This window comes from Ciconia boyciana, chromosome 8, assembly GCF_034638445.1.
Source record: "Ciconia boyciana chromosome 8, ASM3463844v1, whole genome shotgun sequence".
Lineage (NCBI taxonomy): Eukaryota > Metazoa > Chordata > Aves > Ciconiiformes > Ciconiidae > Ciconia > Ciconia boyciana.
In genome coordinates, this window is record NC_132941.1 from 4,771,720 (window position 1) to 4,796,593 (window position 24,874).

Here is a 24,874-nt window from a genome sequence, read left to right on the forward strand (position 1 = left end):
CAAGATGTGCAGGCTAACATAATCTATGAAAAGAAAGCAAAAATCAGGAAAAGCAGAAGTATGTAGTTAAAGAAACATGGGCTTGCTCTAGATTTATCAGTTCTCTTACTGCTCTCTCATAGTTCCTGAACACTTTGATCAGGCTGCTAATAGCCATCTGACAGGAATTCTGTTTCTAAGCTATAGACACAGGACTTCACAGAGAAGTAGTTCATTAAAACAGACAATCTCCACACCTCTGCTTATATTTCAGAGAGAATTTATAAGTAAGGGGAATTAGGGTAGTGAGAAACCTGATCTAACACTGAAGTTAGTTCTGCTCTGAGCAGGGGGGATGGGCCAGCTGGCCTCCTGAGTTCCTTTGTGGGGATAGTGCTTTTGCTGCTATTATAACTAATGTGGTCATTAATGCTATAGCATTAATCAGTCCTTGTTATAGATGGGACAAAACAGCTTTGCACTGAGTAGATGTGGCATTTAAAAAAGCCTTTCAGGCTTTCCCTCTCTGGTCTTTCAGCCTGGGCGAGGTCCTTTCCTTGGTTGAAACATCAAATGGTACCCCTGGCAAAACATTTTCTTCCAGTCACTTCCAGTCACAATCCAGCTATAACTGGGATTAGAAATCAGATAGAGTGAAAGTAATGTTTTCCCCCATGTCATAACTTTGGCCTGAGTAACTAACTACTAGTGCCATTGTTCTTGTGAAAGATCTGTCTGTTGGGGTGTTACAGTGACTAAGGTAGTAATTGTCGCTATTCCACATGCTAAAGATAGCAACTTGGGTAGTATATTGGTGATACCTAGTTCAGTATCAGCTCAGGGAGACAGTGCTACCTGTTTCATGTAGGCAGTTTGCTTCATCTTTTCCTGGGTGGGCAGTTTAGTGTGAGTGAACGCAATTCTAGGTGACCTCCTGCCTCTCTCTCCAGAAGTGTGCTACCACTAGCAATTTAAAGTGACTGCCTTTGGCTGGTGGAGACTTCTTAGATAAAGCTCAGTACCTTTTTAAAACCAGATTGCTAATGCATTGCTTATGCTAACAGAAGTGCAAAGAATGCATGTAGCTTAGACGAAACCTGTTTTGTTTCGGATTTCGTTGTTGTTGTTTTATCCTCTATTCATTATATCCAAACAGCTATGATTTTTTTTTTTCATTTGAAATAATTTCCTTATTCTAGCTTGAGATAGTCAGCCTGATGAGGAATAAATCAGTCTGGATTTGGAAAACAGGTGGATAAATGCACCATGGTTTGGCCTCTACTTTATGTTTTAAAAAATCAGTTTAAATAGTCTTAATGTACCCTTCAATAAGTGGAGAAAGAGAGGAAACTGGTAACGTGTTGTGAGATTATGAAATGGAGAAGCACACTTTCATAGAAGATTTATGTGGTACAGTATGCCAGCATTTAACAGCATATGTCAAGTTTGTATGGGTTGATGACAGGGTAAGTTTTATTTTGCTGAAGAGGGGGCTCGGTCTCAATGACTTGATCATCCCTGATGCAGAGAAAACTGTGTCAGTTAAGGAAATAATTTTTTCTTACTTCCATTTGCAGGTGTTCCCTCCCTGACCTCTTCACCCCACTTACAAGATTTTCAAAGCAATACAGGGTGAATAGCAAATCCTTTGTCTTTGAAAAATATCCAGTCCTTTTCCTTCAGTTCCTTAGGGGAAGGACTGTACCAAAACAACATGAAACAACTACTAAAGATACTTTTCCTTGCTAAAAGACGAAGTAAAGGATCAATGCACAATAGTAATACTGAAAGATAAGTGCAAAAAGGGAAAGGAGCAAAGTTAAGTACATAAAAGCATCACAACATAAGTGCTTAGATGAGTCTCAGTGTTCTGACCTCTATTACTGTCATAAAGTGTTTCAGTTTGTTCACTACCTGAGTCCAAAAACCACAGAAGGTGTGTAAAGGGGAATTTCCTTGTTCAGTAAGGATGGAAGTTATGCCATGATAGACAGCGCTATTCAGACAGAAGCACCATCTTTCAGAGAACTAGCAATGAGCACTTGTGGTAAGGCTTTCTTTTAACTTTAGTATTGTGGCTCCATGTTAAGATACATAGGTACATTCCTTCCCCTTCTGTAAGGAGATAGTTTTATTTTTCAGTCTTTGTTGTAAATTCTTGAGCGCTGTTGAACTGTTTAGTTTCAATATTGGAAGAAGAGTATTTTTGCACAGTTTGTATACTAGTTTAAAACTACTTTTGAATCTGGCAGATGTAAAGGTGTTCTGGGCCTGGCTGAGATAGGGTTATTTTTCTTCACAGCAGCTCAAAATATGCTGTGTTTTAGAACTGTGACCAAGGCAATGCTGATTAACACACTAATGTAATAGCTATTGCTGAACAGTGTTTGCATAGCATCAAGGCCTCTCTTGTTTCTCACTCTGCCCCCCTAGTTGTTACTTCCACCACGGTAAGCAAATGACACTTGCCTTGGCAGGTTCAGGGCAGTGTAATACTGATATTGCAGCCACTGTCCTTCATACCAGCAAGGCTTTACTCACTTGGCTTGCTTGATTATGGTGCGTTTCACATTCATTAATAACCTGTGCGATGGCTTTCTCTCCTCTTCCACTTCTCCTTCATCTATTCAACAATTTTTATCTCGACCCCCAAGTTTTCTTGCTCTTACTCTTCCTTTCACCTTCCCCCTTCCCCCATCCCACTGGGGGTGAGGGCTCTGTGGTGCTTAGCTGCCTACCGGGGTTAAACCACAACAGAAGGTCTGTAATATGTTAAAAATTACCACTGCCATTTGTGTTGCTGATTTAAGTTTTTCAAAATACTGCGGAGTTTGGTTTCTTGTTGTAATAGATACACTTTCCCATGAACAACAGTAACTCAGGTATGTAAGTAAGAAGGAATTTGCTATTTTTCCCCTCTGATAAACATTTCAGTGACTGTTACAAAGGAGGTGAGCTCATTTAGGTCTCATAAATGACATGGCTATTTAGTTAATTCAGCAAGTTGATAAGAAGCTGCTCTGCAGACTAAGGCCCTTCGGAACGGAAGCTGATTCGTATGACTAACAAATTTATTTAGTAGCTAAATGTCTGATACAAAGTCAGCTGAAGGCAGTAAGATAAACAATGTTAGTATACACAGAGCATTGCACTTATAAAATTCGATCCCCTCAGAAAAGGTATTCTTACTACTGACTTATTTTTTTCTTATCCACAGAAGGCAATCATATTTGTGTCATTAAGTAAAATATTTGGAGTTTTTGAATTTATTTCATTTTGCATGGTACTTTTGATAGAATACTGGTTTTTGTCAGGGCTTCTTGGCAGTTTTCTGTGCTCTGTATTACTCTGTGCCCTCCCTCTGTCTAATCCATGGCTTTTATGAGCAGTATCTAAGTTACCAGATGGAGCTATAGAGAGACTTGAAGTAACATGAACAGCTACTTTGTAACAGATTATAAAATAATGATAAGGCTTTGCTTTGCATAACATCAAACTAACCACAAGTTTGAGTAAATTGCTGGACAACTTTGCTGCAACTGAAAAACACTGATGTCAGGAGCAGCGCCATCAATTTTTCCCATCTTAACTAATGTCTGTGTAGGATTCTTCGACAACTAGCATGTTGTCCTGTTTGAATTTTTAAATTTTCTTGGGATTTTTCAGTTTTATCTTTCCATCTTAAATTCTGCCTGTGGCACAGAACTCAGCAATATGCAAATATTGCAAGAAGAGTATTGCCACACTTCTCAAAAGCTAGTAGTATTTCTCTATGCTTTTATTTATACAAAGCTAGAATGGGGGAGGATCTTTTTGCAAAAAAGACATTACTCAGTAAAACTGAAATTCAGCTCAATGCAGAGAACTCTGCAATTTGCTTCATAATATTGCATTCCATATTATAGCTCTAAGTGCAATAATATGAAACGTCCAGGGGGTTGTACAGACTCTCATCTCTGGAAGTTCAGTGAGAGCAAATTCCAGTGAATGTTAGTGCAAGGAAGAAACTATGCTTATTTACTAGGGATTGGTATCAAGGAGGAACCAAGGTAAAATAGACATTTTGCAGAACTGAGTAAATTATTTTAAAATATTTCTAATATATTTGCTGCAGACAGGGTCACTCAAAGATAAAGATAGGCCCATATCATTTAACCTTCCTACATGCACTAGCTATCCAGTTCAAGCAGATCAGTTAAATGCAATGTGTGTGGAGAAGATAATATTTCCACAGAAAGATTTATGCTCAGTATTTCATTGGTTTATAAAAGTGCTGCTAGCAAAGTAGTTTCATGCATATTTTAAAAGGCTATTTCAAGTGACCAGAGACAGGAAGGCCATGAAAGATTTGTGGATGGCAAGTTTATAAAAGGAAAATAAATGGAAGGGAAATAAAACCCCTTTCCAGCAGTATTTGACTTTCCCAACCCATGTGATGGACATAAGGAAACTTCTAGCATTTTGTTCATGACACTTATAGCTGTGTTCCCCACGGTTTTCAGATCCCTTGAACTTTTCTTCTTTCCCATCCCTCAATGAAGAGATAAGTAATCTTCAAAAGGCTTAGATATTAAGTCCAGTGAAATTACAGAAGTAGAAATATGCGCTAATCAGAAAAGCAAACTTACTATCCTATCTAAGTTTACATTAATCTTACCAGTATTTTAGTCAATAAACCATTTTATTTCCCGTGGGTATTTGCCTTTTTATTTTCACTTAGCAGTTAGATTATTAGGAGTTTTGCTTTCTTGCTTCAAGAACTTAGGAAGAAACCATGGCAACATCTTCTAAGCAAAAAATTCTCAATTTTTGCTGAGCATTGCAGCAGAGAAAAGACCTTTCATTGTCAGGATACTATAGGCTTGATTCAACCCCAAGCTCATGGTGAATGGAACAGCAATATCTTTGTCCTCATTTTTCATACCTAATCTTCTATTGCAGACTAGAGCTTTCCTGTAGGGTTTTATTGTTTGGGGGTTTTTTTTGTTTTGATTTTTTTTTTTTTAAACTGGGGCTGTCCCCTCATCAGGTAGCACCATACCCCTTCCAATTCTGTTCCGTTCAAGCAAATTTGCAGTTCTGGGCAGATCTACCATTGGTTCTATCTGCATTATATTCAGAAGAGGGCTCTTGCTGATGGCTCTGTATAGCTCTAGCCATTGGCATCCACACAACTCTTAGGTATAAGGCTTAGGTACAAGTCCTCCTCCATGTCTAACCCTCCCTGGAGAGGCAGGAAGGAACGCATATGTAGCCAGTGTGGTGACCAAAGTTTGTGCTCCAGGCTAACATATCGATATAGATAAACCCTGGGTTAGAACTGTATCACTGCTGGGACTCTACAGCTGCAGTGACTCTCTAGTGAGGGGACAGTGATAAACACTTTAAAATGGCATACAATCCAAAGGCAAATTCACCAGTGCAACTGATAAGATTAGCAATATCCGATGACTGCAATACCATTTAAATTCTAGCTACAGATTACTAGTGAGCTCTTTTCCCAGCAAACTGCAACTCTACATTTAAATTGTCCACTTGATATTTTTAAGTTCTTTAATTTCCTGGAGCTATTTACAAATCTTAGAGACCACAGAGAGAACTTCCTTAAAAGGGGAAGAAAAGGCACTGCTCTTATTGCAGCCAGAGAAGTTTCTACAGTCAGATCGTCCTTCTATTGTTAGGTTGATTGAAGAAAGAGTGAAAAAATTAAAACTACTTTGGACTATGTCCTGAAGCACAGAAGTCCTGTGAACAATCAACTGAGAGGTGAGAACTTTCTGCAAAGACTTTTATTGTCAATTCCAAAAGTCAGTTGTAGATGACATTAAAATAAATTTCCTGACTTTCTTAATTAACATTGCTGATGAGAAGGGATCACACAAGCAAACCAGCTCTGAGAACATTCAGGGCTTCTGAAATTGTAACTGAATTGCACTGAAAGCAAATTGATAGTGCACATTTAGGTAGAATATGTTGTCAACTTCACCCATCCTAAATTTCAGTTAATTTCAAAAGAAGTTTTAATGTTTATATATGCTTGTAGTGGCTGTCTGGTCTGCATGCAAGAAGGGCACAGATGTCCATTCTGAGGTCACTTATCAAGGTTCTCATGTTATCACTATGACTATTTTTGTTAGACTTCCTAATACTCCCAAGACATACAGACCACAAATAATCGTCTTCCCTAAGCCTTTAGAATATAAGTACATTTTCTCCCAGTTCCAAGCTTTACAGGCTGTATTGGGTAACTGCTTATACTGGTTTAGATGACTGCAGAAACAGCTGTATCAGACAAATTTTGGTCTTTTTTTCATTACAACTCTTCTGGATGCACAATCGATTTGGAGAGGGGAACTCAACGGATTACAATTTTGTAGTTATTTTCTACTATGATGGCCTGCAAAATGATGATAACCTGAGGTAGCCTTACCAGGGTGGCCAGTGTCAGCTGGTGTCAGGCTTTTATAATAACACTTCTCCCCAGCACTGAAAGCATTCAAGACATTTGCCTTTTGTTTATAGCTCTTTCCATAAATGATATTAATCTGAAGTAGCTTGTGTGGCAAAGAGTACTTCAGTGTAAACCTTCAAAGGGTGATACCAGAAACAGAGCTGCACACAGGCAGCCTTGTTTGGAATTGTTTCCCTCTTTGCTTTTCAATGCTTGAGCCCCTTCCAGACTGTGTTCTTTAAAGAGCATTTGAATACAGAGTCTGCACAACACAGCAGGCACCAGGCAGAGACACATTTCTTTAACTCTGCTGGTCTTCCCCAGGTTGCAGTTTTCACAGTTCAGTACAAGGCTAATTGTACTGAACTTCAATAGCATATTTGGGCCATGTTCACAGTTATTTGGAATCAGCTCTATTTGCTGTAAACTTTCACAATTTTTCCCCAATATTTCATGCTTATTTATGTCATCCCTTATGCTATGCAAAACACATTAGTACTTTCCTTACAATTTATTATATAAATTATGGTTTTACAGTTTTATGGCACCTTTGATATGACAATCTAAAAACATTTCATAAACATTACTATGCCTCATTAAGCCTGTTGGGTTTTTTTTAAAACTCATTTGAGAGATGATTAAGCTGGGATTCAGAATACTCATGTCATTTTGCTAAAAATGCTCATAATAAGTAAGCGAGGATTTGGGAATAGAACCCAAATTCTTGTTCACGTTTCTGTCTGGAAATATCATTCTGAAGCAATGATCAGAGGTTTAACATGGATCATGTTCAATGCCATTGGTTTTCAACATTTAATCTCTACCATCAAAAGTCAAGCATGAAAAACATAAATTCTTTTTCATGAGAGAACCAGCTATAATGAATTACTTGCTTGTCACTCAATAAAATACAGATATATTTAAATCAACACGAGTATAGTTTTTTCATAGGAAGTGCTTATATGATCAGTCAAGAACAGCTCTGTGGTTTTGACACTACAGCAGCTTCACTTTCAGTGCATGTATCTTGTATGTTCACTTAATAAAATATTATCCCAGTCTTCAAGTCCTATATTTGCATTCACAATTCAATTACATGGCCATTTTGTTGAAAAAAAATAGATGTAGAAGTACATTTTTTGCATTACTGAAGAGCTAATAATGTAATTTTGGCACAGACCCACTGTCTATCACTAGGATTTTAGTTCAGAGATGTTCAATGTCCAAATCGGTCAAACTGAATTTAATTTAGACATCTAACTCCCTCAGGCCTGGTTGGAAAAATGTCAGCCTAAAATAGCATGTGCTTGAGTACAACGAACTAGAAAGGCACTTCTGATGTATGTATTTGTACGTACAACCAAATGTCACAGAGTATATCGGAATAGCAACTAACCCCTTCTTCACAGAGCTGAATTGCCATTCACAGAATTAAGATAACTATAAGGAGTTGCAGGAATAATACTTCCTTCCACTTGCATAGTGCCTGAATAAAATAAGAGAAAGAGCTCCTTAACCTCACCAGGTAGCGACTAGTGATCATAGGAAAGATTAAAATAGCTACCACTGAGGTACCAGTTACAGACTGGCCCAAATGCCAAGGGTTTAGAAGTGAGCTAATGCTCTAAACAAGACTATATGGATTGGGTAACTTATGAGTCAAGAACAGAATTTAATGCTACTCAGTAATAGGAACACAAAAAGCAGTAACAATCCAATTATTTGCTTTTGAACAGGACCAAGTTATATGTTTCTTAGCTTCATTTTCAGTTAGAAAAATAGGATGTCAGATGTACATGCACAAATAATTTAGTTTTGTTTGTAATTCAGCAAATGAAGTGCAGAAGTTACACATACCTCTTTCAAAGTGTACAAGATCAGTCATTACCTATCTGCTGCCTTAAACCTTCCCTGGAAGCAAGTGAAAAGCTTGTCTGAAGTGTGCTGAAAGGTAAATAAAGCATTTAACATACCAGAGAAAACATAACATAGCCACAATTTTGAGGGCACAGGGACAGCACAGCAGAAAAGAAAAATCCTGAAGCATGTTCTTTAATGGGGCAATTGTTGAGCAAAACCCCAAAGAATTTATATGGGAAATTTCTCTGATTCTTTCACTTAACAGCAAGAAATCAATAACTCTGTTTTTTCATCCTGAGCTCATTTTAAAGAAGCATGACAAAAAGATTCTAGTAGAAATAAAGAATTCTGCATTATCACCTCAAACTAATGAAATCATTCAATATTCAGGAATTCGTAAACAATTCTTAACTTGTTCCTCTTACTGTTTATTTATAGATTTATTATTAAAAGCTAACCTGTGGACTTTCTTTTTTTCCATTGAAATAGGTAATTTATACCATTTATACTGAAGAACGGCACATTGCTTTATTTTTCACTGTTATAAAGAGCTACAGTATGTTTCAGTCAGATTCCTAGTAAAGCTGGTTGTAAACAACACTTGAATGAGCAATTCAAGTATAAATTTACAATTAAATTAAAATTCAAACAATTCAAAATAAAATTAGAAACTAGATTATTGGAATTAGATATATTTTTTTTTTACAACTTTGTTGAAAAATGTATTTGGCAAAAACCTCTTTTAGCATTAAAGATGTATTCTGTGATATCTTAGATAATTACTAATGGATGCATTTTTATAGAATTCAAGAAACGGCATTTAGCTCTTGTTTATGCGTCTGGAAGATACTTTCAGAATTCTTTCAAGGAAGCTGAAAGTAATATGGAAAATAATGCTTTAAAACTGAGGATTGTTCCTGTCTGTTTCTTACAGCCTCAAAACAAAAACCGCAAAGATTGTTACAACAGCATGCCTGTCTTTGCTTGTTAGCATAGTTCACCAGTAGCAGTATCTATATAGTATTTTTTTTTGCTATAGTCTTTCCATAGAATACTGTAGCAATAAAGAAAGAAAAGACAAAGAGAAACATAGGTAATAATTTGGTCTTCTTCCTCCCACCAAATTAGTTAAACCGCGTAACTAGTACTGACATCAGGTTATGATTGTTAAGAATTTTATTTGCAGTGCCTCAATACTAGTTTGCTCATACATTGGTGCTATTAGCAATCTCCTGTGCTGATGAAAGTAGAAGGCAATGGGTTACTTCAGGCTTACTGTGCTATTGCCAGGAACAAGAGGAGGCTCTTGAATATATTGTGCAGATTTTCAGTGTGCTGGGAGAGCACTTCCACAGTGGAAAATTTTCACAATTACACATTTGCTTTGTTAGCCACAATCTGCTTCTTTTATTGTTACTAATAGAGACCTTAGTTGCATTTTTCCACATTCTGTATTTTGCAAATATTAGCACAGGGAATCAACAGGCTTTACAGACAAAAACTCTGACAAATACATTTGGATTACATTTAAGGATAATAATTACAGTACCAAACTAGAACTCATGGAAGACAATGGCAGCTCTCCACTCTATTCAGAAGGCTTTGGATGAGGCAGTTTGCAAAAACAAGATGGCAGAAACACAGGAAACTATTACCTATCTTAGTTAAATCCCAGAAAGTAAACTTTTGGTTGTTACTTTTTTTAATGGCTCCCCTATATTAAAATAAAGAAATTCAGGTGGCAACACTGATGTTATCTTGCACATACGGTTTAGGTACTCATGTCCTGTCTTAACTAAGAGCATTTTAAGATTAGGCCACATACAGAGAAGATTTGGGTTTTGTAATAAGTAGGATTTATTTTCATGTTCTTTCATAACAAAAATTGAAGTTAATTAGCTCATGTAAGAGTTGATATTTTTTTCCTCTCTTCTCTGACCACAAGTTCTTAAATGTTTTGGTCACTGTTTCTCTCACAAAAAGCATCTGTGCTGTTGAAAGAAGGGCCAGGAATTAGAATGGCTACATACAGGGATCTTAGCCCAGAAGTAAGCAAGACAGAGGGGCGCCTAGAAGTGACAGAATGGGCAAAAGGGCATACAAATACAGCACACATGAAACCTAAGCAGGTACAACCATTAGCTTAAGAGTTGGCAATGTTATAAAGATGTCTTTTAGATAGGCAATTTATACCCTGGCAGAGCTTATTCTGTCTGACTCTTTGTAATGAACCAGGGTTCTTCATCTCAGTAACAGGAACTTGGCTCATCCAAATCATCCACAGAACTAGGGAAGTACGAAAGCAAGCAGCGAAGATAAATCCCGTATTTGTAGTTGCTGCTGAGTGATTCTGCTGGAGAATCTGACGCTGGCATCTGCAGTCCATAACTCATGGAAAAAGTTACGCTTTTCAGCTCTGCCATCTAATGTTAACCTGTACCTAACTTATTTCTTATTTGTCAGCACTTCTGAAAACTTTCCAGTGGTAGGAAGCAGGTACTCTTCTCCATAAGGGACACTGGACTTTATCATGAACTCTGCTAACTTCCCTGCTTTCCCCTGCTGTGAATAATGGCATTGTGGCAACAAGCAGGCATCGGTTAGAACATCAGCATATAGGACTAAGAGACACCAGGTTCCTGCCGGAGCAGCATAGAAGGCTGTTCACGTGCTCGGATCCAAAACTCATAGCCAGCTATATGGTTTAAATAGAAATTTAACCATTACCTGTTTCAGTCTAAGCTGACACTCATGTCTGTGAACTGTAGATGCTGAAGAACTTGTACATATCCCCTTCTGTTGTCCTTGATACAGTGTTAGCTAATTGTTGGCAGATAACTGAGGGCAATAATCTCCTCAAGTGACAGAGCCCATCTGCCAGAGCCCTCCTACACTCCTGGGAATTTGGCTGGTGGTTCACAGGCACTGATAATGGGAGGTTCCTCCTCTCTGCTGTTGCTAGCAGGAAGTGTTTTATTTATGATATCACAAAATATTTGCACTGCTTCAAGACAAAAGAAGAGGGGTTGTCACTGCTCACTTTCCAAAAAATAATCTTTTCAATCTTATTCCTCTTGAAAACAAGTCCTAAAAGGGAGTCGCCAGGTTACATTGCTACGGGTTTGATCATCTCTTGCATGAAGTTAATGTCCAGCTTAGTATTTACTTTAATGATGTGGGATCAGGGCCCAACCATCAGCCATTCTTTGCAAATCGTACCATATTCAAATAATTGCTAAGAAATACGCTTTTTCTTCTACCCCCAGCTCCCCCAAGCTGAAAGGTATTTGTGCCAGGGTAAGAGAGGGATCAGTAAGCCATCAATACATTGAATGGCCTGCCAGCAACTGGTTTACATGAAACAATTTTACTTCAAATTAGCAACTCAGTGGAGCGATTTTAATAATGAGCATGTCCTTTGTAAGTTTCCAGAAAAGGGAAAATTAATACATTTATTACAGAACACTATGTTTACAGAACACTATGTTTTACCTTATGTTCTGACACAGAATTATATCCACTTAGGAATGCTAGCAAAACAAGTTTTACTTATCTTTTTGCTTTTCCCTAGTGTTAATGTACAGTTAAAGTGAATTTCCATGCTTAAAATGAGGTTGATCTATTTTCAGCTACAAGTAAGCAAAACTGTATTTGGCGTCACATAAAATAAACAGTACATCTCCAATTTAGCTTTTATAACACCAGTTTAACCCACTGCTATGTTATTTACTCTTAATTGAACCATGGTGCAAGATAAGATGTACAGTTAGTTATTAAAGAAAAATTATGCTGTCTTACATTTCCCTTTAAGGAATTAATATAATGATTTATAATTTTTTTTATTGTTGTTTAAAAGAAAGCAATAAATTAGCCTGCTAGTCCTCCCCTCTTTGGTAAGTTCAGTATTCAAAGTAACAGTCACTTGTTACAAACATTTCCTAGGAAAAAAGAAAGTAGCTTGTTTGATTTTATGAAATGCAATCTTTTACCTTATTTCAAAAGCATCATAGCAGTCTAAGAGATATTATAGCTCACTTCATTTTTTTTTTTTTTTAAAAGAATTCAGAACAATTTTTTTTCCCCCACACTACATTGCTCAGAAGCTGATCTTTTCCTTCTGCAGGAAAATTCTACTATTCTACACAGTAATGTGCTGTTACTGGTCTAATTGGAAGAAATTTAATAAACTTGACTAATTTTTAGAGAAAGATTTTTCAATTATAATTGTGCAAACTGTTCCTTTGTAATAACTAATCTGATGCCGAGTAGCAACATCTAACAAAAAGACAAAACTTGCAAAGCTGAATCCAAGCCACAAAAGTTGCCTGATTCAGGATTCAAAAAGCGAGGCCAGTAGTCTCTTAGCATAGGCTGTTTTTGTGGACTATTTTAACTGTCCATTCTGCATTATAACAGCAGCTGCAGGGGTAGTTTCCAGCATAGCTGTTTGGAAACCATTTCAATAGAAGTTTTTCCAGATGTAGGTTCGAGTGTGCCAAATGGTCTGGCTCTTCAGTATAAAAAGCAAACTGGAAGTTGAGACTATGGTGCTTTAGCAGTAAGCTTTAATCAATGCTCAGCTCAAAGAACCTGCCTGCTCTGAAAAATTGTAATGGTTCCACAGGGCTTAATTTGGAAAGTGATACAAAAATGTGTCAAAGACTTCTTTCCCCCTCCCAGTAATACAAATTGTCTAATAATCTATATAAAGTTAGAAGGATTTCTATTGAGGCTTCAGAAAATTGATTTTATACCCATAATACATAAAAAATACCCACTAATGCTGTATGTTATATATAATTATTCTCTCACACAAGGAGAGGACAGATTACCAGCTATCCAACCAATCAAATTATTTACCATGCAATGAGATGGGATCTCATGGAGTAAATAAATTCTGCAAAGGTACAACTTGCCTATCAGAAAAGCATCTTCATAATGTTGCTAGTTCTTAAGTTATAGGAATTCTAAACTTTAACTCTTCAAAATATATAAGCCTTCGGCCAAGCTCTCAGCAAAACCCCTTGCTGAACAGAACCTGGTCTGCACTATCAATGATAGCTAAGTAACAACCAGTATTCATATAAATGTTCACTACTGTATAGTCAAAGCCATCGACAATAAATACACTTTACTTCCCAGTAATGTGATAGCAAATACAAAGTTACTTAATCACACTCCCGCCTTAATGCACAGCTTCAGAGGCAATGTTTTTATGAAAGCTGAGAGGTTTAATGAAATTAACTGTATCCTTATTTAGTTTGACTGTCGCAGGGCTAGCTCTATTACTCAGAGTAACAGTATTTTTCAATACATCTGTATATACTAGTGGAAATAGATGTATTTGCGTTTTCTCTTTATCAGTTTACTCCAGTGAGAGTCTAAGAAATGTATATCATTGAATTATATGTTGTACTGCCTTCACTTACAAATCTCATTTGGCACCCACAATAAAAAAAGGATTGATAGCAATTCAAGAAACTGCTGACATATTCAGAGTGAGTTTTTAATTAGATCTCTTCTTGGCTGAGCATCTTTTTGCATCTGGTTAGAATCTATGTTCCTTTGCACTTCTCAGAGATACTTAGGCACAAGAGTCACACAAATGCCTGATGGAAAAGACAGATGAGTCAAACTGTTGGAAAAGTTCCCAGGGCAGCAGTTCAGATCGCTAACTCTTCAGACTTTTTCCTCCACTAAATGTCAGATGTGTCACCAATTTAACAGCCATTGCCTGAAGAGATTTGATTATGTGCCACCATCACCCCTCTTGATTAATCAAAGCAGCAAATGAAAAATAAGAAGAGAATATGTTCACCTTCAATTTTATTCCTAACTCATAGGAAGAAAATCAGTAATTCTCTTGGTTAACTCCTCTGCTTAAGTGATAATAGCAAATAGTGACAGAGGTGGTCATACAGCATCTCATTGTTTTCACAGGATGATGCAATGACATTAAGTGAAAGTAAAGCCAAAATTATGAGAAAAGTCAACAAACCAAAAACAGCAGTTTCCAATTATGAAGAGAATTTGCCTTTTTATAGAGTTGTATGAAATAGCCGGGTATCTTGCAGGCATATGCTCTCTGCAACACAAAATTAAAATGGCAAACAATGTTGACCTGATAATAAACTATAACCTGTATCTTCCTGCCTGTTTTTCAGGGCCACAAAAAAGCTGACAAAAAAAAGACCAAATAAGATAGACCAACACACTGAAACATCAACCCACCATGAGTCTCCTTCTGACTATTGTCCCAAAGCACAACATTACCATCAGGAAACAAGGCCAGTATGACAGGCTTCTCATTCTTAACAAAGATGATTCAATTTCTTCCATTTCTCCTATCCATCATGAAGACCCAGTGTTCCTTCTTTGCATGAAATAATGAAAAAAAAAAAATTCACTTGAAGATATTTTAGTTACATAGATGAGTACAGGAATAAAATTAATACAGGTGAGCATATTTCTTACACTCTTTGTCTTTTCAGACTATTAGTCACTGTCTTATTTCCTTTAGTAAAAAAAGAAAACTCACTGAAATTCAGTACAAAATAAGTAAAACAAAGATGAAATTCAGGCAGCCATATCTGCTTGTGGATTACAAATCAATTTACTAACTTCTTCTGTACATCTAGATTTTAATTTTCTAGTCTATTCAAGGTAATTTTTTTACTGTAGAATGAATCATGAAAGTAAAAGGAAAGTAGAAATTTTAGCTTCTCAGAGGCATTTTGATTCAAGTGTATTGCTTTTCCTATCAGGTCTATAAAACCTGAAGCAAATTCTACCTAGTATTAGGGTTCAGCATCTCTTATCTTTCTCAACTGAAAAAAGGCTCTGTAGTTGAACAAAGTAGGTTTGATTCCAGCTGTAAATTCCTGCCACACCAACTTCACACTGTGATTTGGAAATGAAAACCAAAACCAATACTAGTGGTTTGTGATAACCCAATAGCTGGAGATAACATCTTTCAAAAACCAGAGTTTTTCCTAGCTAAAGAAAAACTTTTCCTTGTTTATTAGGCACGTTGCTTGTTATTTTGCTCACATTTGGTTGCAGGGATATGTCAGGAAAAAAACAGTTTTACCTTTGAAACTATTTAAATTTGGAGTATGAATAAATACCCTTTTTTCCCATTGAACTTTAAGCACTCCGTTCTAGAATTTAACATTGGGAGACCTCCATATTTTAATTGCATCTTTAAAATGTTACCACAACTGACAAGCATGTCAAAACCAGGAAACTGAAAAGAAATCTTAAACAGTGTATTAAACACCAACCCACTGTGAGTCCCATTCCTTACTATTCAGAGACACGCTTCAAGTTTCAGAGAAATCAGATCTTCACCACTGACAGTTTAAACAGCAAAACTGCTTAACTTAGTAGATGAAGACTGAAAACATGTTTTTCTGACAGAGGCCAGCTTCAGTGGAAACTATTTTGCTGATCATTTAACCATCTTCAGAATATGTTGTGATTCAGTCAGTAGCTTCAGATACTGTTTTTCCCTGTTTTGCAAGAAATGGAGAACTATGTGTTTTTTCTCAGTGTATTAAAAATGGATGTTCTCTTTAGAAAGTTTCTCTTTCACACAAAAACCTCATTATGACCCATTTCTTTAATCAAGAGAAAATTGGGTTAAAGGCATATTTTCTTCATTACTAATAAAGTATGTGGTTAAAGAGAAGAATAAGCTTCACAGCACAGAGAGAGGTACCGTTTAAAAAAAAGTATATATCCTTTTCTGTTAAAGGTCTAAATGTGCATAAAAAGGTTTTCTTTGCTAGAAAAGGGTAAAAGTTAAGACTTACCTTGGTCAAATCCCAGGATCCAAGGAAGACTATGATGCTGGCAACTCCAGGAGTTCCACCTTCTGTGTTGTTTTATACTCTGCCTCTCCCACTACCTGCTGTTGAACTCAAGAACCACTGCTTGTCCACCCATGTTGTGTGTAGTTGCAGTAAAGAATATGCTATGTTTTGCCATCATTTCTATTACCAACGTGAAAGAGGTATGCCTTTGCTGGGATCAAAGTTATGTTCATTCTTTGAACCGAAATTAACTCATCAGTCTGAGGGGCCTTAAAGCAAGATATTTATAGATGTGAAGTTCTTTTTCTTTGACAATGCAGCCTTAAAAACATCAGACAGGAAGAAGGAGAAACATCTGCATTGATTTTGATTGTTTAATACTCAAGAGTGAAAAAGTGTAAAATCACAAAGCTTATACCACCACAAAAATGAAGTTTCATTGCAAATGACCAAAACACAAGCTGCCTGCAAGTTTCACACAGCTGACATCAACAAACCCAGTTTCAACATTCTTACGGTCTTTTTAAACACCTGCTATTCACAAACATCAGTCAATACAGAGTTCTAGGTCTCTCACACATCTTTCTTTAAATTCTATGCTATCTTTGCTTTCTAGACCAGTGGTTTACACATTTGAAAAAACAGTGCCCCACTTCTGATCTATATCAGCATATAAATACATAGTTTTTACCCCCCAAATTACTAATTATATTTTAAAAGCATTTTGTTTAATCCAAACTCAGCAGTAAAGTTCTTATTTGTATTTAATGAAAAGCAAAACTTATATGAGTAAGCTTCAGAAGTGCATGCTGCCTGAGGTTTTATCACCAATCCTTTCAGCCACAGGTTATACTACTTATGCAGAAAGTGATCATATAGGGTGAGTTAGTACATCAGACAGTAGGTTACATTTGCTCTTACTAGTAATGCATGTACCCATGGCCCTGATTCTGCAAATGCAACCGTTAGGCCTGCAGGATGCAATTGTCCACCTAACTACATTTTGTTGCCTGAAGATAGTATTATCCAAAACTTATCATTATGTCAAAATGTCTCAGGTTAATGAGAACTAAATGGAAAATGAGCTGCTTACACAAGCATTTTTAAAAACTTAAACCCTTTTTGCATGAGATATCTTTGTTTTCACAGCCTGAAAGTATTCATACAAAGGAACTGTGCATATCTTTAAATGTTATGCTAATGCACTTTTCCAGTTCCCTACAATAAACTAACTTTCCAACAGCTGATTAAAATCCTGATCTTAAATAGAACTAAAGAAAGTACAGAACAAATTTTTCCTTCCAGACAATCAAAATAGAAATACATGTTGGTATAACCTACTACATCTGATAGTGATGTGTGAAGGAATTTTTAGAGCTCTTGTTGCCGCAGTGGAAACAATACTTTTTTTTTTTTCCTCCTTCAGTGCTAAGGCTATCTGCATTTTATGGTTCACTTGCTTCTTACTGGTTTATTCCTTCATCTGACATTGTAATCCTAAGGAGCATGTCAGAGATTTCACAAAGTATCAATAAATGGGTTTGACCTTGTAAGTAGCTTTTTGTTGGTTACAAAATACATTTTCTGCAGATATTCTTATATCTGTTTTACAGAGAATGTTTGTTTCAGCTTAGAATAAAACTTCGAGAAAACCAACACTGATTTTTTTTTTTTTTTAACTGTTGCTTATTACAGACCTGACTTCTTCCTTTAAGCAGTTATTTAATACTTGAAGTACAGAATCTGATTGCTTGCAGTTAGGCATCTAGCTGGAAAATTCTGGCTTATACATGATTATTAAAATAAACACAGAGATGTTACCATCTTTAAAATCATAGGGCCAGCTAAGGAAACAAAAGCATAGGATGATATTAGAAGTATTACAATTAATAACATCCTATTTATAAATGGAAGCACAAGATTTTTTTGAGCACATATGAATAATTTTGAAAAAAATATTATCCATTACACAGTGAACAGTATAAATAAGCTTAGCATACATGCCTTTAGTGCTTCTACACAACTCAGTTTCCTATTCATTTTCCAGCTGTTGGTTACACTTCCAATTTCAACAGATGATTTCATAGTACATGATCGAAAAATATCCAATCCTGACTCACACTTACACAAAATGAGGAAAACGTACAGAAAATTTTGCAGTGCAGACAAACCTCATGAGTTAATCTTTGGAACATTAATAGCTTTGTACAGTTTCAAACTTAGTTACTAAGGCACACAACAATTAAACTGTCTCATATCTGAAACAGCATGATATGTCAGTCAGCATGGAGCTTCTCTTTAGCTTTGCATTTACATTCATATTATAAAGTAGCAGTCAGTTTTGGAAAATCTAGCTTCTGTTAATATTAAGGAATCTGAAAAGTGACTAGCCATGCCAGACTAAGATAGTTTAACTGGATCCTAATATGGATTAGCACACACAAAACTATGCTTACATAACCATGGGAAAAAAATTCTGAGTCAGCAACCACCGGACTGGCACAACATAGCCATCCGGATACAGGTGTGTTTCTACTCTGCAGAGAAGGTGTGAGAGAGTGAATGTGTGTGCATGTGTGTGTGTGTGCAGGTAAAAATAGCAGCTTCTCATTTGTGTATCTTATTTCTCATATGTGTCCAGTATGGTATCTTCTTACCCCAGTGACAAAAATATTTTGGCTGCTATTTTTGCTTCTGCTACCACTGCACAGTTTAGTACAGTTAGTGGTGCTGGCTTCTCATCTGGACTTTGAAGTCACTGAATTACAATTGTAAAGTTAAGTTATGTCCTTCATTTAACCAATGTGCAATCCAAGTGAAGTTAGCTTATTTTCAAATGATTCGAGTAGAAACAAACTTTGGCCTGAGGCAAATGTTACAACCCGAAAAAAAGAAAGAAAAAAGGAAAATTCCAATCTCAGGTTGGGTTTGCAGGGCTAGTAATTGAAAAGGGTATCTTCTCATTTGTAAACAAAGAAAGGATTATCTGGAAATTACTTGACCCACAATGATCATAAGTGTCATCAATGCCATTTTTACAAGTTTTCTTCAGAACAGCACACATAATTAGCTAATTTCACTGTTTTAAGAAATTAGGCATTATGTAATAATGTTTGACACTTCACACTTACCTTTAGCAATACCTAATATCAAGGTAACCCATATATTGCAAAATAAGTTGATGTTATTAATGTACATAGCCACTGAAGACAAAGAGTTCTCCTTACTTCAGTGGAAATACTATTCAGCCTATTTTTAAAATTTGTTTTCTTTTTAAAGATATTAAATGTATTACTGTCTAACCATAAAAATCACTATTTCTCATTAGGAGTACTGTGAGAAATTCTTGCTTCAGTGTAACTTCTTTCTTTTTTGCACTGCATTCTAGCTATACAAATAATACCATTTTTGTCAATTCTTGCTATGCTTAGTTTGATCCTACAGAATTGTATTTATTTTTTATAGCTGTAATAACTGTATCTTAAAATGTCTTCATTAGGTATTGCATATAAGTACACAGAAATGGAACTAAAAATCAGCTACCACTCTCATTAGTCTTATATCCTGTTATATTTGTGGTTAGTAGCTTGAGGTTTAAGTAGAATTGCTGAATATTTTAGTAACCAAGTACAATACAGTATTTAAAAAAATAATAATGGAAAAGTCCTATTCAAGCACACACTTATTAATTGACCTGCTATAAAACAAACAAAAAATATAATCCTTTGAATTCCCCAGTAGCAAATTCCTGTCTCTATGGGTGGAAAAATCTGAAGTTATTGACACAGGTCTCTGAGGAAAAACATATTAATAGCATGATTTCTCCCCAAAATAAAGTTTCCAATAAAGTAAAAAGTGTGCTGAATAGGTAGAGGCTTAGATTCAATATTTCTCAGTCCACTGTTAATAATCTAAATAGTTTGAGTGTTTCCCTATCCTTTCTTTTCCTTTTTTTTCCTAAAAAAAAAAAGGATAATCAAAAATATGTATAAACAAATTACTAAGTAGATTTCATTAAAGAGTCCTTTCAGAACCACTGTCCATCATTATCATCATCATCTTCCTCCTCATGGTCCAGATAGAGAAGAGCAACTTTCTTTTCATCAGAAATAACTGACCTTTGGTCTACCATTCTTTGCAACTGTACAGTTTTATCAAAAAGTGACTTTTCCACTACCTTTTCACCATGATCTTGAGAAAAACTGGAGAGAACATAGCCTCTTCTTTTATTTTCGTTTTCTACAGTCTGGTCACTTTCAACTACAATCTGTGACTGACTAACAGAAGGGTCTTGCTTGTTGGATAGGAGCATTGTTACTTGCTGTTCTCCACTTTTTACTGTAGATATTCCACCCATATTGGAAACATCCATTTGAAAAGTAAAAGATGCTTCCTTGGATCCTACTTTAATATGCTTTACAGAGCTACCGCTCTCAGACAATTCTTCTGTTTGTGAAAGATCTTCCCGTGTTTCAGAAATAGGTCTTGTAAAGATTATTTGCTCAGTATGAGTTTCTACAGGACTTATTTTAACGTGCCTGAAAGATCTATTGATATTTGAGCTTCCTTCATTCTCTGAAAAATGTCCTTCTTTGTTAATGAGCTCTGGAGTTTCAGAAAGGGAGCCCTGATATATGATTTGTTCAGTGGTTTTAACTCCCACTTGACCTAGTCTAACACGCTTTATTGAGCCTTCTGAAAGAGTCTGGTCTTCCAGTTCACTGATTTCTGTGTGCTCAGAGACGGGCCCCTGGTAGATTACTTTTTCAGCTGTCATAAACTCTTGGGGACCCAACTGAATGTGTCTGACTGAACTTTCTGTCTGTGAGAAGTCTCTAGTGTCATTGACCTCCACTTTACCAGAGATTGGTCCTTCAAAGATAACTTGCTCAGTATGAATCTCTTTTGGACCTAATCTAAAGTGCCTTATTGATCTGCTGACGTCCACAGACCCTTCTGTCTGAGAAAGGTTACCTGAGCTATTGAGTTCTATAGAGTCTGAAACAGGCCCTCCAAAAGAGACTTCTTCAGTTACTTGCCTTGATCCTACTGTGAAATGTCTTGTGGACCTGTTGAAGTCTGTTGAAAACTTCTGGGAAAGATTTCCGGACTCAATCTCTTCTACAGTTGTAGTAATAGGGCCTGTATAAATTACTTCTTCTGTGGTTTGGATTTCTTTAGGACCCAGTTTAAAATGCTTCACAGATCGGCTAAACTCTGACGATCCTTCTCTCTGAACAAGATCTTCTGTAGCACTGAGCTCCAGCGTTTCAGAACCAGGCCCTTCATATACGATCTGCTCAAATCTCTGAACTTCTGCTGGACCAACCTTAATATGCCTTATGGATGTAGTCTCATCAGTTGATTGTGGCGAGTGAGAGACTTCTCCAAAATGTGCAGTTTCCAAAACGGAACCATCATGAATAACTTTTTCAGTGGTATGATATCCTGTGCCACCACTCCTCCTCATTGTGGATGAGCTGTAGATTTCTTGATCAGCCAAAGGAGTGTATTTATCACTGCGGGAAGAAACATCTACTTCTATATTGCTTCTACCATCAACAACTCTCTCTGAGCTCTCTTTTTTCAGGGAGTGCAATGTTGCCTTCTCCTTCTCACTTACAATTATTTCACCAAGCTGAGCTACATCAAATTCATCAGTATTGAGGGTCTGTGACAGATTGACTTCAGCAACAATTGTCACCAAGCCACCCTCCTCTGTTTGATCAACTTTTTTGATATCAAATTCTAAGCTACTAGAGTCAGCTTGATTTTCTTTTGTTAATGCAGACAGCTCCTCTTTCACACTTTCTGGGAGACTGCCCTCCAACTGCTCCAAAGCTTCCTTCAATTGATGTTTAGGGTCCTTAGTTTCCTTTGATAAAAGCCCTTTTATTGAAGTCTGAAATTCATGGGGAATTTTAATTTCTTTTTCAATAACAATGGATTCAACATGGGATGTTTCAGCTTCGGGATGCTCTTTTAAAATATGGGCACTTGCTTCCTCCCCTACCACTCGATATGTTTCTTCTGGAGAGCTTACACCTTCATCTCTCTTACTTTGCGTGCCTTGCAAAAATTCATCTTGCCAAGAATATTTAATAGTTGATTCTTCTTCTATATGAATTTGCCCATATACTGAGTCATCATCTTTTTCATTAATAATAGGATGATCATCAGGAACAGATACAAAATATTTTTGTTCAATAGGTGAGTCATCTTCCTCAGTTACTTCTTCCACATGAGTGAAACTCTCATGGCGTTGTTTCTTCTTTTTAACATCTTCATACGTGAATGTTATGTTTTGTTCCTCCTCATCACCGTAACGCCTCTCTCTCTCAGGGAATGTATCTTCCACTTCCTCTACTTCAAAAGGTGTTGAAAAATCAGTCCTTTCATCAGTGGCATAATCTAGTGGCTCCTCTACAATCTCAACATTAACAGACATGTTCTTTCTGTCCTCGTTTCCTTTCAGGCCATGATGTACTATATCTTCTATCTCCTCTTTGGAAGGAGTTCCCTCAACACCCTCTCGAACCACTTTTCTAACATCCTGGTTTGATAGACCTCCTACATCAGCTTCATCAGAAATATCTATGTTTTCTTGAACTTGAGATTGCACCGTGATCTCAGTCTTTATTTTCCCATCATCTGGTTGTTCTTTCTTATTAAAGTAGGTCACTTTTGTGTCTGTTAATACTTGTGAACTAGAAGACTGCGTAAAACTTTTAAGAATGTCAGCAACAATATTCTCTGCTATATTTTCAGTTGACAGAGTTCCCATTTTATGACTTCTGTCACTAATTCGCTCTTCATCTTTCAGACTGGATTCTGCTTCTGAAAGACTCACTTTGTGAATTTCAGCAGGCTTAGTTACATGGTCATCTGTTTCTCTTCCTATGGAAGTTTTGAAACCTTGTAACCTTATTTCTTTATTACTCACAGATTCTTTGTCGGGAGCAGGCACTTCAAGACTGATAGGTATCTCAATGACTTCTTTGCTTCTTGATTCCAAGGGCACATTTGTATCTTTTTTGGTTGATTCACTTTTCAAGGTTCTTGCATTAGAAATATCACTCCCTGTTAACTTCTGGTTAATGACTTCCTCACAGATATACTTTTTCTGCTCAGTCTTCCTTCCAAAATCAACGCTTCTTTCTTCTGTAAAAGGTTTCTCATCTGTTTTCTTTTTCTCCTCCTTTGTTTGTTTCTCTAGCTTATCTTTTTCTTTCAGCAGAGATATTTTCTCTTCAGTTGGTTTGCTGCCTCCTCTTTTTTCTTTTAGTGTGGTCCAAGTTTCAGTTACGGTTTCTTCATATTTAGATGGTTTAAAATTGGTATTCAGCTCATAAGTTGGAAATCTAGTGAAGCTTGGTTTTGTTCTTATGTTTTCAGAAACCCCTGGCTTTGTGTCAGGCTTGTGGTCCTTGTCTGATCTTTCAGCATGTGCTGATTCTTTTGAAAAAGATACTGTGGATGAAGTTGTAACTTCTGTTTTCTTTCTTTCTGGAATTGTCTTTTGCTGCATTTCACTGCTTTTCCAGCTACTGTAGGCTGGAGTAAATGTTCTTAATTCTTTGTGGTCTGTTACAATCCTTTCATCCTTTGTAACAGTTGTTGAAGGGCGATATATTGAACCAAGTACATCTCTTCCAAAAGCTCTTCCACTAGCTGTTGTCTGTGATCCAGCCAGTGTTGATTGAGCTGAATAACGTGCAGAACTGCTAGTATTTGTCACTGGCATTCTATGTCTTGTATCAGTGATCCTGATAGCTGGTGAAGCTTTATTTCTATTTCTTTCTTGATAAGTAGAGTAAATATCAGTGTAGTTATATGAAGTGTTTATAATATCTGCAAAAAAGAGCGTAGGTAACAAAACATTAAAATACTGGCTTGTATCTAAAATAACATAAAATAGAGGGCATGAACTAAGAAATTTTATACTAAATTTTTGAAAGAAATAATGGCTTCATTTTCAGTGGAGCTTTGTAAAGGCATTCCTGTAGGGTTTGCATGATAATTAATTCTATGCATAAATTATATTAAAACTGAAAGCAAAGCTTTTTACTAAGTTGCAAGTTCTTGCTAATTTTACCTGTTGTGAGCTACTGGGTATTATGGCATTTACTTAAGAATTACACCTTTCATATTTATATTAATGTTCATTTACAACGTCTTATTAAATAATGTATGCTAATATCCTAGGCTTGGTTTTTTGCTTCATTAGTCAAAGTGGCCTGAAGTTTCGCAGTTCCTATTGACAATTAATGGCATACCTGCCACCACATGCTGGAAATTGAAAACACAAATACAACCCTTCATAGCCACAAGATACAACAAGGTACAACAAGGGAGAGAAATAAAGAACCTTTTAGGCTCTATCTACACAATTTAATAAAATGTACCAGGAATCATTGTCTGGTTCTAAGACTGATCAGCACTGCACAACTCAAATCTCCCACTCCTAAACAGCTAGCCACATTTCCTCTGACTTTTGGTAGTGTTTCCTGGTCTGTGGTAACCACTGAATATGCCTGAGCACTGTCTGCAAAAGTACTGGCTAGTCCAGATCAAAACTGTGCCAGGGACAGTGCTAACAATTTAACAGCACAGGCAATTCTATGTGAGTGTTTCAGCCTAGGCCCTAGTCTGTTTAATTTACTGCTACAGACACGGCCTTCAAATCTCTTCTGGGACTACTGTCTATGATAGTCTGATGATTTTAAGACCACACATTGTTAAACTCAGGAGTATTATCAAGACTAATTCT

At 36.5% G+C, this 24,874-nt stretch overlaps 1 protein-coding gene and 1 long non-coding RNA gene across 8 annotated transcripts in view; one reads left to right on the forward strand and one right to left on the reverse strand.

Moving 5' to 3' along the window:
- LOC140655833 (uncharacterized) overlaps positions 1-24,874 on the forward strand; it is a 47,226-nt gene that overhangs the window by 8,751 nt on the left and 13,601 nt on the right. The window lies entirely within an intron of this gene.
- Positions 5,844-24,874, reverse strand: part of SYNM (synemin) — a 34,721-nt gene continuing 15,690 nt past the window's right edge. For 2 of the 5 annotated variants that reach the window (XM_072870801.1, XM_072870802.1), the window contains exon 4: positions 9,105-23,955. In XM_072870801.1, the coding sequence (XP_072726902.1) occupies positions 20,132-23,955 (3,824 nt within the window). In that variant the 3' untranslated portion in view covers positions 9,105-20,131. Of the gene's footprint in view, positions 8,375-9,104; positions 23,956-24,874 lie in introns of those variants that run through there. The other 3 variants (XR_012043878.1, XR_012043879.1, XR_012043880.1) reach the window with 3 other exon arrangements.